This window comes from Saccopteryx bilineata, chromosome 11 (assembly GCF_036850765.1).
Source record: "Saccopteryx bilineata isolate mSacBil1 chromosome 11, mSacBil1_pri_phased_curated, whole genome shotgun sequence".
Classification (NCBI taxonomy): domain Eukaryota; kingdom Metazoa; phylum Chordata; class Mammalia; order Chiroptera; family Emballonuridae; genus Saccopteryx; species Saccopteryx bilineata.
This window is the reverse complement of record NC_089500.1, coordinates 41,283,708-41,300,048: the sequence shown is the minus strand read 5'-3', so window position 1 is coordinate 41,300,048 and position 16,341 is coordinate 41,283,708. Positions and strand designations below refer to the sequence as shown.

At 39.4% G+C, this 16,341-nt stretch overlaps 1 protein-coding gene across 4 annotated transcripts in view; it reads right to left on the bottom strand.

Annotated features, from left to right (window-relative positions):
* KCTD1 (potassium channel tetramerization domain containing 1) overlaps nt 1–16,341 on the bottom strand; it is a 207,403-nt gene that overhangs the window by 21,017 nt on the left and 170,045 nt on the right. For all 4 annotated transcript variants that reach the window (XM_066246696.1, XM_066246699.1, XM_066246698.1 and 1 more), the window contains exon 3: nt 6,544–6,688. In XM_066246696.1, the coding sequence (XP_066102793.1) occupies nt 6,544–6,688 (145 nt within the window). The remainder of the gene's footprint in view (nt 1–6,543; nt 6,689–16,341) is intronic.

Below are 16,341 nucleotides of genomic sequence, written 5' to 3'. Positions count from 1 at the left end.
AGCAGAAGAAAGGAAATAATAAAAATCAGAGCAGAAATAAACAAAATAGAGAACAGAAAAACTATAGAAAAAATTAATAAAACAAGGAGCTGGTTCTTTGAAAAGAATCAACAAAATTGACAAACCCTAGGCAAGACTCACTAAGGAAAAAAGAGAAAGGACTCATATAAACAAAATCTAAAATGAAAGAGGAGAAATCACCACAGATATCATGGATATACAAAGAATTATTGTAGAATACTATGAAAAACTATATGCCACCAAATTTAACAATCTGGAAGAAATGGATCAATTCCTAGAACAATACAACCTTCCTAGACTGAGTCATGAAGAAGCAGATAGTCTAAACAGACCCATAAGTAGGGAGGAAATAAAACAACTATCAAAAACCTCCCCAAATAGAAAGTCCAGGGCCAGACGGCTATACTAGTGAGTTCTATCAAACTTTCAAAGAAGACTTGGTCCCTATTCTACTCAAAGTCTTCCCAAAAATTGAAGAAGCAATACTCCCAAACACATTTTATGAGGCCAACATAACCCTTATACCGAAACCTGGTAAGGACAACACAAAAATAGAAAACTACAGACCAATATCTCTAATGAATACAGATGCTAAAATACTAAACAAAATACTAGCAAATCGAATACAATAACACATTAAAAAAATAATTCATCATGATCAAGTAGGATTTATCCCAGAATCACAAGGATGGTTCAACATACGTAAAACGGTAAACATAATACACCATATCAACAAAACAAAGAACAGAAACCATATGATCCTATCAATAGATGCAGAAAAGGTATTCAATAAAATACAAAACCATTTTATGTTTAAAACACTCAACAAAATGAGTATAGAAGAAAAATATCTCAACATAATAAAGGCCATTTATGATAAACCATCAGCTAACATCATATCAAATGGCATAAAACTGAGGACTTTTACCCTAAAATCAGGAACAAGACAAGGTTGTCCACTCTCTCTGCTCTTATTCAACATAGTGCTGGAAGTTCTTGCCAGAGCAATCAGACAAGAAAAAGAAATAAAAAGTATTCATATTGGAAAAGAAGAAGTAAAGGTTTTACTTTTTGCAGATGATATAATCTTATACACTGAAACCCCCAAAGACTCCACAAAAAGACTACTAGAAACAATAAACCAATACAGTAAGGTCACAGGATACAAAATTAATATACAAAAGTCCACTGCCTTCTTATATGCCAACAACGAAACATCAGAAAATGAACTCAAAATAATAATCCCCTTAACGGTTGTAACAAAAAAAAAAATACCTAGCAATAAGCATAACAAAGTATGTAAAGGACCTATATAATGAAAACTACAAAGCATTGTTAAGGGAAATCAAAAAAGATACAATGAAATGAAAAAATATCCCTTGTTCTTGGATAAAAAGAATAAATATAGTAAAAATTACTATATTACCCAAAGTGATATACAAATTTAATGCAATTCTCATCAAAATTCCAATGGCATTTTTAAAGAAATAAAACAAAAAACCATCAGGTTTATATAGAACTATAAAACACCCTGAATAGCCAAAGCAATCCTAAGCAAAAAGAACGAAGCTGAGGGCATTACAATACCTGACTTCAAATTATATTATAGAGCACTGACAATCAAAACAGCATGGTATTGGCAGAAAAATAGACAGACCAATGGAACAGAATAGAAATCCCAGAAATAAATAAAACCACATATATATGGTCAAATAATTTTTGATAAAGGGGCCAAGAACACACAATGGAGAAAAGAAAGCCTCTTCAACAAAGGGTGCTGGGAAAATTGGAAAGCCGCATGCAAAAGAATGAAACTCGACTACAGTTTATCCCCTTGTACTAAAATTAATTCAAAATGGATCAAAGACCTAAATATAAGAGCTGAAACAATAAAGCACATAGAAGAAGACATAGGTACTAAACTCATGGACCTTGGTTATAAAGAGCACTTTATGAATTTGACTCCAAAGGCAAGGGAAGTGAAGGCAAAGATTAATGAATGGGACCACATCAGCCTAAGAAGCTTTTGCTCAGCAAGAGAAACTGATAACAAAACAAACAGACAGCCAACTAAATGAGAGATGATATTTTCAAAAAACAGCACAGATAAGAGCCTAATATCTAAAATATACAAAGAACTCATAAAACTCAACAACAAACAAGCAATCCAATAAAAAAATGGGAAGAGGACATGAACAGACACTTCTTCCAGGAAGAAATACAAATGGCCAACAGATATATGAAAAGATGCTCATCTTCATTAGCTATTAGAGAAATGCAAATCAAAACTGCAATGAGATACCACCTCACACCTGTCAGATTAGCTATTATCAACAAGACAGGTAATAACAAGTGTTGGAGAGGCTGTGGAGAAAAAGGAACCCTCACCCACTGTTGGCAGGAATGTAAAGTAGTACAACCATTATGGAACAAAGTATGGTGGTTCCTCAAAAAACTAAATATAGAACTACCATATGACCTCTACTGGGTATATACCCCCAAAACTCAAAAACATTGGTTTGTAAAGACACGTGCAGCCCCATGTTCACTGCAGTATTGTTCACAGTGGCCAAGACATGGAAACAACCAAAAAGCCCTTCAATAGATGACTGGATAAAGAAGATGTGGCACATATATACTATCGAATACTACTCAGCCATAAGAAATGGTGACATCAGATCATTTACAACAACATGGATGGACCTTGATAACATTATACTGACCTTGATAACATTATGAAATAAGTAAATCAGAAAAAACTGAGAACTATATGATTCCATACATAGGTGGGACATAAAAATGAGACTCAGAAGAGAGTGGTGGTTAGGGTTGGGGAGGAAAGAGAGGGAGGGGGTGGGGGGAGGAGAGGGGCACAAAGAAAACCAGATAGAAGGTGACGGAAGACAATCTGATTTTGGGTGATGGGTATGCAACATAACCAAATGTCAAAATAACCTGGAGATTTTTTCTCTGAACCTATGTACCCTGATTGATCAATGTCACCCCATTAAAATTAATAATAAAATAAACAAAAAATCCCCCCAAAACCCCTCAGCACCTTGAGATGCACACTGTGAGCGGCTCAGGGACCTACATTGACTGGGGAGTAGCAGGGTCTGCAGTTTCCTTCAGGATCAATCCAGGGCTGCAGGAGACCTCACATGCTAGTTACAGGCCCTCTTGTTTTCTTACCCAATGTACCTAGTTGTTTTTATTTAAGATAAACGTGTATATGACATGACTCTTCTATACTCTTTTCCATGTGTCTAATCATCTTGGGCACGTGCCCTCCTGCTGAAAGTCCTGAAGGAGAGGATGGATGAGAAGTGTCCTGAGCCCTTTATTAACTTGGGGTCTAGTCTTCGAGATCTTTTTAATGTATTTATGCATACACACAATTTTTTTTTACATACATAAGGGCATACTATACATATTCTAAACTTAATATTTTCATTGAATAAAATTTTGGTGACACCCCCCACCCACAGCAAGAGATACAGAGCTACCACATTCTGAACTATTCCAAAGTACGGATAGCCTATAATATTGGTAAGCGTCTGCCATTGCATAACTTTTTTGTGTCCAGTTTTTACTAGTGCAAATATGAGTACAAAATAAACATCCTGTGCATATATATCTTCGCATATTTATGTGAACACTTCTAGAAGATAAATTAATAAACATGAAATGGCTAGATCAAAGAATATGTATGTTTGAAAATTTAAAAATGGCTGTTGAATTGCCCTCCAAAAATGTTTAATTTTTACTCCCACCCACACTGTCAATTCCCCAAGTTTTATATTATCAATTAAAAGTGGGTGTTTTCCTTTTAGATTAGCTATTATTAACAAGACAGGTAATAGCAAATGTTGGAGAGGCTGTGGAGAAAAAGGAACCCTCATACACTGTTGGTGGGAATGTAAAGTAGTACAACCATTATGGAAGAAAGTATGGTGGCTCCTCAAAAAACTGAAAATAGAACTACCTTATGACCCAGCAATCCTTCTACTGGGTATATAACCCCAAAACTCAGAAACATTGATACGTAAAGACACATGCAGCCCCATGTTCATTGCAGCATTGTTCACAGTGGCCAGGACATGGAAACAACCAAAAAGCCCGTCAATAGATGACTGGATAAAGAAGATGTGGCACATATACACTATGGAATACTACTCAGCCATAAGAAATGATGACATCGGATCATTTACAGCAAAATGGTGGGATCTTGATAACATTATACAAAGTGAAATAAGTAAATCAGAAAAAAACAGGAACTGCATTATTCCATACGTAGGTGGGACATAAAAGTGAGACTAAGAGACATTGGTAAGAGTGTGGTGGTTACGGGGGGAGGGGGGAGAGGGAGAGGGAAAGGGGGAGGGGGAGGGGCACAAAGAAAACTAGATAGAAGGTGACAGAGGACAATCTGACTTTGGGTGATGGGTATGCAACAAGATAACCTGGACATGTTATCTTTGAATATATGTATCCTGATTTATTGATGTCGCCCTATTAAAAAAATAAAATTATTTAAAAAAAAAAAGAAAAAAAAGTGGGTGTTTTTATTTTTGCGAATCTAAGTTTTGCTTCTCTGATACTATAAAGATTGACTATCTTTTTAAATGTTTATGGGAAATTTCTATTTTTTTCTTTAGAAAATTTTTCTATATCTAAAAGTATTTTCAACAGGTTGTTTGTATGGCTCTTAAAGATTTTTAGAAGCTTTTTTTTTTTTTTTTTGTATTTTTCTGAAGCTGGAAACGGGGGAGAGACAGTCAGACACACTCCCGCATGCGCCCGACCGGGATCCACCCGGCACACCCACCAGGGGCGATGCTCTGCCCACCACGGGGCGATGCTCTGCCCCTCCCGGCGTCGCTCTGCCGCGACCAGAGCCACTCTAGCGCCTAGGGCAGAGGCCAAGGAGCCATCCCCAGCGCCCGAGCCATCTTTGCTCCAATGGAGCCTCGGCTGCGGGAGGGGAAGAGAGAGACAGAGAGGAAGGGGGGGTGGAGAAGCAAATGGGCGCTTCTCCTATGTGCCCTGGCCAGGAATCGAACCCGGGTCCCCCTCACGCCAGGCCGATGCTCTACCGCTGAGCCAACCGGCCAGGGCTAGAAGCTTTTTTATGATAGATACTGCTCTCCTGTTGCAAATATTTCTTCTAGTCTGATACTTGTCTTTTATTAACATATAATATCTTTAATTTAAAAAATATTTAAAGTATATCTTCTGGGTATTAAGTTTTGCTTAGGTAGGCCCTCTCTGCCTCAAAATTATACTTTAGAAATTATTTTATATTTTTTCTAGTACTTCTATAGTTTTAGTTTTTTGTTTATTTCTAGAATATTTGCAAGCTCTGCCTTCATATTTTTTCTAAATGTCTTGATGACAGTTGTCTCAGTGCTAATTACCGACTATTCCTTTCTTTTCCCACCTTTATAATATATCAAATTCTTATGTACACACATCTATCTCTGAAACCTGTTCTCCATTGATATATCTGTAAATTTTTGCCCCGTCAGGATCACACTTTTGAATTACTATAGCTCTACAGTATGTTTTGATGTCTGATAGAACACATCGATCATTGCCTGCAACTACCACCACTATTACCACTCAAAATAATCCATTTAGCTATTCCTAAGCATTGTTTACACAAACTTTATAAATGGATCAAATTTCATTTTAAAAAATATCTGTGACTATAAGGGACTTGCATTACCTATGTAGCCTAATTTCCCATCCAGGAACACAGAATGTCCCTTCCTTTATTCAACTCTTCTTTTATACTTGTAGGTAAAGAGTTGCACTTTTCTTAAACAGGCTTTTATTTTTGTTAGATTTATTCCTAGGTGTTATAGTTTTTGTTGTTACTGTTAGTGGTTTATTTTTCCATTGTATCTTTGGATTGTCTCTTGCTAGAATAGCTATTGATTGTAATATATTAATTCTGAATTTAGATGCTTTAATGAGTTCTTTATTAGTTTTATTAGTGTTTCATTGATTCTTTAGAATCGTAGAGAAGTATTAACAGTTGTATTTGATTAACGTTAATACTTTCTATTCTTTTTATCTAATTGCATCGCCTATGTGAGACTAACTTTAACATGAGGTACTAACTTTAAAGGGAGCAATTCTAAAATTTTATTGCTAATATGTTTCTTTTAAATTTCTGGGAAAGATAGTCCTTATTAAGCTAGGGAGGTTTTGTTTTATTCTCTATCTCATTAAGATTTATCAGAAATAAGTTATAAATTTAACCAACTTATTTTCAATGGGTTAAAATGAAGTTTAGTTCTGTTTTTTTTTAAACTAAAAAGTGGTCTTCTTTTGGTCATGTAAAACTTTAATGACCATGTGCTCTATTTCATGAAGAAAGTATAATGAAGTCAGAGACCTCTGGTGTTATCTGAGTTGGTAAATCTTAAAAATGTAGAATTAGAAATATTTTGGGGGGAAGTACATCAAAACAAATCATATATTTATGCTATTGGTAATTTAACATGAATCCCTCACCTTGAAATCATCGGGAATGAGGAGTTTTGATGTTCGTAGAAAATTCAAGATATATCTGAACATCTGTCCATCTCTGTCAATGAAATAGTGCTGTTTGAGACTGTCCAAAACAATGGGCTCTGTACCATCAAAAAGTCTTCCGATTCTGTGATAGAAAAGAGGGAACAGTGAAGATAATTAGAATCAATTGTTCGACCACTAAAACTAAGAGCTACCATTTTGTGTCACCATCAAAGGTAGCAGTTTTGAAGATGGCAGGCAGGAAAAATTACCCCTTAAGTAGTTACGGTTCTTTGAAAGGCTCTTACTGGTTCCTGCTTGATAAATATCTCAGGACTAGGCAATTCAAAATAGTCTCAGATTTTCTCAACTAAATTCTTTTATTCACTGTCTTTTACCTGTAAAAAAAAAAATGTTCCTGACATGATTATAGCTAAGTGCTGTCACTGTAGTGGAGGATCAGTCTTTGCTCCTGTGCTGCTTAAAACAACTTTCTCTGCTACTCAAAAATGTTATTGTTCCAAACTGTCTTTTAAGTGAACACTACAAAAAGATCAATTTTGTTTTTAAGATATTTGTTTTCTCGCCTGACCACGTGATGGTGCAGTGGATAGAGCGTTGGACTGGGATGTGGAGGACTCAGGTTCGAGACCCCGAGGTTGCCAGCTTAAGCGCGGGCTCATCTGGTTTGAGCAAAGCTCACCAGCTTGGGCCCAAGGTCGCTGGCTCGAGCAAGGGGTCATTCATTCTGCTATAGCCTCCCAGTCAAGGCACACATGAGAAGGCAATCAATGAACAAGGTGCCGGAACGAGGAGTGGATGCTTCTCATCTCTCTCCCTTCCTGTCTGTCTGTCCCTCTCTCTGACTCTCTCTATGTCTCTCTCTCTCTCTCTCTCTCTCTCTCTCTCTCTCTCTCACACACACACACACATACACACACACACACAGATATTTGTTTTCTCAGCTTTCCCCACCCATGAATCCCAAAGTTTCCAAAAATAAAGCAATGCCTATATGCTAGCATCTACTTTCAATTATACAAAAGAATAACTGAAAATATCACTCATCTAGAGGAATATGTTTTCCATCAGCAATATACAGTCTAATTTCTTGGGTGTCAGCTAAAATCATTTTTAACAACCAGGCATCATCATAAAAAAATGCATATTTGGCCACCCAAAAAATATGACCAAAAAATATATTAGACCACCCAAAAAATGTGATCTAGTTCTGGAACATAAGAGGCTATGGGTAATTTTTAAAAACAGGAATCTATAATATGTTTTTCCCATTTACAGAGTAAACATTTGAATGCTGTGCTACCGTTAAAGTATTTTGCATTCAATATCATTTTGCTGTTTAAGGAAGGCTGAGCCTAGATACTTTAGTATATATTTAGTTAACAGAAAGTGGTCACATCGACATGAGCAAGTAAAGGGTTAGCTAAGGACAAACAAATATCCTATGTCAAAATATAGATTTACACACTAGAAATCACTTTTACCAAAAGGTGCTTATTTGCTTTTCATTAACAGTGTAGACAGGCAAATGGCTTCATTTTTTTTAAAAAAAAAGACTAAGTATTGTATTTATTTATTTATTCATTTTAGTGAGGAGAGAGAGAGAGAGAGAAATAGAGAAATGGTGGGAAGGAACAGGAAGCATCAATTCCCATATGTGCCTCAACCAGGCAAGCCCAGGGTTTCACACCGGGGACCTCAGCGTTCCAGGTTGATGCTTTATCCACTGCGCCACCACAGGTCAGGCTACATTTTTTAATGAAAAGTTTTTGTGGAATTCATATCTTTGATTTGGAATATCATTTTACTACTTTGAAGATGATTTTGAAATATATTTTCTAATTTTACTTTGAAGTGGGACAGATGTAATGATAAATCAATAATTCCACCCCTCTTAAAATACAACAAATAGTAAAACTGCTCCCCTCACTCTCAAGAAAAAAAAGCATGTGAATTTCTGTTTCAATAAAAATCTTTACTGTAATTAGAAAACTCATGTCCTACTTGGACGTAGTAAATGTAAAGAAGAAAACAACTAATTATGGTCAGGTCATATTTCTAAAACTTTTCTCAGCTAATGTAGTTCATTCAACTTTCCATGAATTGAGAGTGATTAACCCAAGGTGTGGATTACAACACACCTAGATTGCTGTGATGCATTCCACCTTGTCATTCATTTCTCATTAATGCACCAAATAGTAGACTACATGAAAAAGAAGCAGTGAAACAAAAATACACTTAGTCACTTATTTATAGTGTTTCCAGGATAGTATGTTGCAGGGTGGGAAATAATGAGACTACTTTGCCTATTATTAAAATATTTTACGCTTTACTGTGAATAACATAAATTTACAGTTTACATGGAAAAAAAAAAGAGCTATATTTATGGCTTTCCAGATACTTTGCACTATCCTAAGCTTATATATGTAACAAAACCATTATCTTTTTTAAAAATATGAAGAAATAGGTTCAAAATGATAAGTAACTTGTCCAACTAGTTAAGTAGTATAGAAGGATTCTGCATGGTCTGTTTGATCTTAAAGGGGCCTCCCAACAACGATTGGAATGAAAAGAATTACTACTACTTAATGAAAGTTTTTGGTCTAGAGTTTTTATTTTGATCTTATACTTGTTCATCAAGATCTTTACAATGAAACCCAAGCGTGTGCAATGATTATTCTGTGGCCTGAAAAATATTAGTGTCAATGATTGCAACTCACTTTAGTAAAGAGATATAAAGTAAATATTTTCTTCTTAAATAAATCTTATGCTTTTTATACTTATGTGTTCATTCCCAAAACCTAGACTTGGGTATACAATGGCACACAATGATTACTAAATCTCTGCAGAGTGAATAAGTTAAGAAGTGACTAGGTGGGAGTGGCCAGTTACTAGCTGTAACCTTGGTGAAATAAATTCTCTGTCGCCATTTCTGTTATAAAATTGTCTGTTTCGTCCTTAAAATTATATTAACTTGTTCTTGGAGTTGATGAAAATATCAAATAGGGTCATCTCATGCTCAGAAAGAGTACTGTAATAGAAAATATCCCCAAGCAACCAAAAATTTCTATGAAAAGTTTTTAGAAGACTACAGGCTCTAAAAGATGGGATTTAAGGAGTACAAGAACAATCTTGGTTGAAGCACATTGTTATACTTTTATGAGACAGGAGAGACATGCACTTCAATAGTTTGTTGTTTTTTGACAGAGACAGAGAGAGTCAAAGAGAGGGTCAGACAGACAGGAAGGGAGAGAGATGAGAAGCATCAAGTCTTCATTGGGGCGCCTTAGTTGTTCATTGGCTGCTCTCTCATATATGCCTTGATGGGGGGAAGAGGGAGCTATAGCAGAGCTAGTAACCCTTTGCTCAAGCCAGTGACCTTGTGCTCAAGCTAGCGACCCGAGCTCAAGCTGGTGGGCCCATGCTCAAGCTGCGACCTCTGGGTTTTGAACCTGGGTCCTCCGCATCCCAGTCCACGCTCCATCATTGCGCCACTGCCTGGTCAGGCACCACTTCAATAGATTTTAAAGACCTTATACATCTGAGATGAAATGGGAGAAGACGCAAAGGAAAGAGCAGGAGGGTAATTAATCTGAAAGGAGTCCCCGTGGGAGGGGGGCAGGGGGTTCAGAAGGGTGACGTTGGCCTCTGGGCGAGGGAGAAGTGGCATCTCCATGTGTAATCATTCAAGACAAAAGGGGGCAAGAAGCTGAGAAAAAAGACTGGACTCCACCAGGCAGACAAGAACCCCCGGCCAGGCAGCGGTCCCAGGTTCGGAATTTGCGAGGGCCCGGAACCTGCGGAGGCCGGGGGGAACCTTCGCGGGTGCTCGCGGCACCCGGGGGAAGACTAGTTTGGCGGCCTGGAAGGCCGGAAGCTGGTGGGAAAATCCTCCTGGCCTCCTGCTCAGGGCGGAAACCGCTGTGTGGGTGACATGTACCGAGAGGGAGCTGCAGTGAAGAGGGAACGGCTTAGAAAGGAAGAGCCCGGGGGCCCGCGGCGGATGCGCAGCCCTGACTCAGGGGAAAGGTGTCTTGGAGAAGGAAGAGTGCCCGCATTTGAGGCTACACATCTTAAGAATAACGAAAGAAAACACAGTGCTGCTGATTTTTGCCAACTTGAAAGGGAGTTATGTTTGGAGTCCTGAAAACACGGTGGACAGATAGGGCGGGTGTATCCCTGGTGGGAAGATGGCGTCCCGGGCTGGTTCTGAGACGGGGCCGAAGGTGCTGTCGAAGGCATTGTTCGGCTAAGCCAAGGAAGGGGAAAATCGACACAGGCTGCATTTCTTGTGGACATATGAATGGAGGCACAGATCACAACCGCAGTGATTTGTAAACGTTGGTGCCAGAAAACTATGTGGAGCTGATTACAGTTTACCAACCTTGGAGAACATTCCTGTTTTTCAACTGAGCAAGACCAAGCCGGCTCCGCATGACGGATCACTGCCTTTTTTTTTTTTTAAGCACTCATTGAGGCAAGTGGCAACGTTGAGAAAAACTTCCCAGCACAATTTTATTTTTACATTTATTTATTTATTTTACATTTTATTTTGGACATTTTCAAACTTATGCTAAAGCAGAGAAAGTAATATAAGGATGTCCATCCAGTTGCAGAAGCTAACAGCTCTTGGCCAGTCTAGTTTGGCCTCTACCTCAATGCCTCATTCTTCCTACAGGGATTTATAAAGTAAATTCCAAACATCTGTTATTTTTTGGTAAATATTTATTGACAATAAATAGGATGATAAAAGTTTATTAAAAATACACATTAACAGATAATGAAATGTATTCCTCTTTCTTGCTTTTCAGTATTAGTACACTATTGATTACTCTTATTTATGAAGCAAATATTGCAGAACCAGGTCTCTGAGGAAATTAAGCTCCTGCTGGCAGAAAATAAGTCTGGTTCCCCACCATGGCTCCCTGCTCTCTGGTAGTACAGAATGGTGTTTAATGAAATGAAATGAGACTATAGAGATAGGACCTGATTTTCCTGGCTCAGTGTAAATCAGTCAATAAGGATAAGTATATATTTTTTTCTTGTGTATTCATTCATTTATGGGACCTGGTTTCTCTAATTTATTATGACTCAGTTCCTTAAGAAGTTTTCTTTCCTTTTTATTGTGCATTCAGGTATTGATGCATTCTTTGCACCAGTATTCACTGAGCCTGGCCATGTGCAATACAGGGGATGCGGTGGTGAATTTTAGAGTCTATGGGGTAGGAATACAGACCAAGTGTGTGACGGAGTGTGTCACTGGGTGTGTAGACAGCTACGGGACATATACCCAGCTCGATTTTGGAGAGGCAGGGAAGCAAGTGGATCTTCATTGGAGACCAGAAAGACAAGCAGACATTGGCAAAGTACAGAGGTGGGAGGTAAGGTTAAGTAAGAATGGAGTGGGGTGGGCAAACTACAAAGGTTTGCAGCTGGAAACAGCCTAGCATGTGATTATGCCCTGCTGGGGTGCAGAGTCAGGTCAGCTGAAAACCGAGGCTGGAGCAGCAGAAGCCAGATCACAAAGAGCTGTCAAGGATTTGGTTTTGAGGGCGATGGGGACTGATGCCAGGCTCTGCTCTCAGCAATGTCAAAGAAAAGAACAAATTTAGAAGTGAGACAGAATTGAAATACTGTATCTGAAATCACATCTCACAGGTGCAGCTTGAGGCTTATTCAAATCCTGTCTCCTTTGCCTTGCTTTTGACTCTGTCATTCATTTGCATATAGCAGTGATTCTTAACCTTGGCTACACAATGGAGTCACCCGGGGTGCTTTTAGAAAATACTGATGCCTGCAGTCAGGTAGATACTCTGAGGTCAGGGCTGGGGCCCAGGCATCTGTCTCTATTTCTTAAAAACCTCCCTAAGTAAGTCTAATGAACAGCTGAGTTGAGAACCAGTGCAGATGAGGGTAAGCAGAGAAACTAGAGGAGCAAGTCAATGTCATCCACTTGAAAATGCTTTCAGTTAGTCATTCTGTCACTCTGAACTGTCACAGCACTCCTTAAATAGCCAACCACACTTCTATAAGTGAAGGATCTCCCAGATGACCTAGTTCAGCCTCCCGTTTTACAAATGGAGGGAGAGTTACAAATACGTAATGCTCAAGGATGCATAGCTGGCTAGGCACAGAGCTAGCTCGAAAGCCACCATGCTGTACCCAGAAAGAAGACAGTCTCATTCAAGCCGATGGAGGACAAAAGCTCTAATGCTAGTTACTATTTATTGAATAGTATTATGTGCCAAAGAGGGAGCAGGCTCTTTTATGGGTTTTATCTCATTTCATTCTTACAATGATCTTGTGAGGCAGTCCTATTGTTCCCATTTCACAGATGAGGAAAATGAAGCCCAGAATGTTCATTACTTGCATTGGGCTCCAATCTAGGTCTGACATTAGAGCCTGTGCTTCTGACCACTAAATATATTGCTTTTTCATTTTTGATCTCCAAAAATAACAAAAACAAAAAGGCAAGAACTGAATGACTTCCCTATGGAAATGAACAATTTTTATAGTTCAGTAGAATTTGCTAATAATGTTACAAGTTATCCCAAGCAAGTTGGTTCTCAACTTTATAGAGAAACTAATTTACCTAATAGCTGGGATGCCAAAAGAGGCTCGGAGCTTGGTGTAGTTGAAGTCTGGGTATGCTGAGGAGATACCCTAAACCAGTGGTCCCCAAACCCGGGCCGCGGACCGGTACCAGTCCGTGGGCCATTTGGTACCGGTCCGCAGAGAAAGAACAAATAACTTACATTATTTCCATTTTATTTATATTCAAGTCTGAATGATGTTTTATTTTTAAAAAAATGACCAGATTCCCTCTGTTTCATCCCTCTAAGACTCACTCTTGATTCTTGTCTCGGTCATGTGATATATTTATCCGTCCCACCCTAAAGGCCGGTCCGTGAAAATATTTTCTGACATTAAACCGGTCCGTGGTCCAAAAAAGGTTGGGGACCACTGCCCTAAACTGAACCAAACCAAAACACCCCAAACCTTCAGAGGTGACTTTCAAACTGTTGATGTAACCGTGAAGGCATGTAATAAGGGATGGGAAAGTGAGGGTTCTTAAGACAATGAAACTTCCTCTGGGGAGAGGAAAACACATGTTTCCATTCCATTTACCTTGAAGCTCTTCTATTCCATTATGTGCTGTGTCCCTACATTTAATCCTGACGAAACCCCTGTGGGATTTGTCACTTTCAGCTAAGGAAATTTAACTTAAAGAGGCTTGCGACCCTTCTGAGGTGGCACACACCCAGCCTTCCTACACTGCCTGAACACAATGTCCGTCCAGCACCGACGCCTGTAACATGACACTGGACCCTACTTTACCAGAGGCAAGGGTTAATCCTTTCAACTCTCTGAGCTGGTACACACACGGTAATGACACAGGGCGGGAGGCATTAGAAAAGGGCTCTGCAGTGCCCTAGGCAGGGTGGAGAGGGCTCTGCCCAGGGGTGTGGTTGGGAACGAGGTGCCAGAGACAAGGCTGGGATAAAGATGGTGTGAAAAGGCCAGGACACAGGTTGTTGGATCTTTTCACCCACTGGCTCTCCTTGGCCAAGAAATAAATCCCTTTATCCTCCCTCTCTGGGTGTTTCAGGCATGAAAAATATCGCTTGGACTTGAGGGGAAGATTTCACTCAGTTTCTGGCCCAAATTTATTTTGCTAAGCAATTCAGAAGCAACTTCCAAATTACCTGTTTTTCATTACTTTTCAGGGATATTTGTAAATTATAAAAGGGACACCTAATCATTGTTGAAAATTGGAAAAATATGTGAAAGAAGAAACAGCAAAACAGAAAAACAATCTGCTATGAGTCCAACAACCAGTAGGGCATTGTTTTTTAAAAATCCAATTTAAAGGGTATTTTTCTGTTGAATAATTTGGTTTTCAGAAGCAGTTGTAGCTCTGTACTTTTTTCTGTCTAGTCTAAGTTAGTAGATTCCCAATTAAGTTTCTGCCCTAATATTTGAAACCTAAGAAAGATGGTGAGTGGGTTAGAAAGCTCGGTGAGGGTGTATGTACAGTTGTGTGTGTGTGTGTGTGTGCGCGTGCATGCACCTGTGTACATGAGCGAGAGCTGTCACTGTAGGTGACACCTGGATTCAGAATAGCATGGAGGAAGGGAGATACGAAGAGAGGCAACAGCGCTGCAACCATTGGGGACTTTTCCTCTTTTCTGTTGATGTAGAAGAGGAAGGAAACACAGTGGGTGGGTGGGATGAGAAATGCCAAGTTCACATCTGAGACGGTTTGAAATATGGGGGTTAAATACTGTATTGTCTCTCTATTTGCATATATTTTTAAATTCCCATAATAAAAGTTTTTCTTTTTTAAAAAAGAGAATGTTATGCCAGACATTATTTCAATGTGAAATAAATAAAAATAAATCACTAGTCAACTTACCGTTTTTAAAGTCTGAATGATTATAAACAACATTTAATTTGCTTAAAGTGTTCTAACTTAAAAAAAAGGTCTAGGGGCCCTGGCAGGTTGGCTCAATGGTAGAGCATCGGCCTGGCGTGTAGGAGTGCCGGGTTCGATTCCCGGCCAGGGCACACAGGAGAAGCGCCCATCTGCTTCTCCACACCTCCTCCTCTCCTTCCTCTCTGTCTTTCTCTTTCCCTCCTGCAGCCGAGGCTCCACTGGAGCAAAGTTGGCCCCGGGCACTGAGGATGGCTGTGTGGACTCTGCCTCAGGTTCTAGAATGGCTCTGGTTGCAACAGAGCAATGCCCCAGATGGGCAGAGCATCGCCCCCTGGTGGGCATGCCGGGTGGATCCCGGTGGGACGCATGCGGGAGTCCGTCTGACTGCCTACCCGTTTCCAACTTCGGAAAAATACCAAAAAAAAAAAAAAAAAGGTCTAGGAATTATTCTTTATAGTTTCCACTCTTGGGAAATTTCATCTATATTTCATGAACACAGATAAAAATTAATTCAATGCTTGTTATAGAAATGGATAGAAGTAATTTAAGAGAAGGGAGAAAATACCTTCTTAGTAAAACAAACAGAACAAATTATATCTACTATGGGAAAGTAATGTTTCCAGTACTTGTTCCCGGAGGCAGCATCATTTTCTTAAATGATACATAGAATTGAAGGAAGTAGGGGAGAAAGGAACGGCAAGTTTAAAATATGAGAAAAAGTCTGAGCAAAACCAAGCCGGAACGTGGCATTTTGGAGAACATTACTGATGGTGGCACTGATGGCACAGGGGAGCTCAAGGCCACACAGGGGGCTGCTCGTGCTCTAGGAATCCCACGAGTCCTCCCCGTGACTCTAGCTCAGGAGTCTCCAAACTTTTTACACAGGGGGCCAGTTCACTGTCCCTCAGACCATTGGAGGGCTGCTAAATACAGTGCTCCTCTCACTGACCACCAATGAAAGAGGTGCCCCTTCCAGAAGTGCAGTGGGGGCTGGATAAATGGCCTCAGGGGGCCGCATTGAGGCCCGCGGGCCGTAGTTTGGGGACGTCTGCCTAGCTAGCAACATTTTTTAAATGAGCAGTTACATCATTTATTATGAACAATATATTATTACAATTAACCTGGTTTTTAAAAAAATCATCAGAATTTACATAAGTATGCTTTTAATATCTGTATTTATTGAATGTCTACCCTGTTCTTGATGCTTTGTCAGTCCTCTTAAAATGATTGTGACACAGTCCCACTGGGAGCCACAGGACAGAGGAAAAGGACCAAGCCAGCCAGGAGCAGGCAGGGAAGGCTTCCTGCCGGAGGGGATGCTTATGCAGGTTTTCAACAAT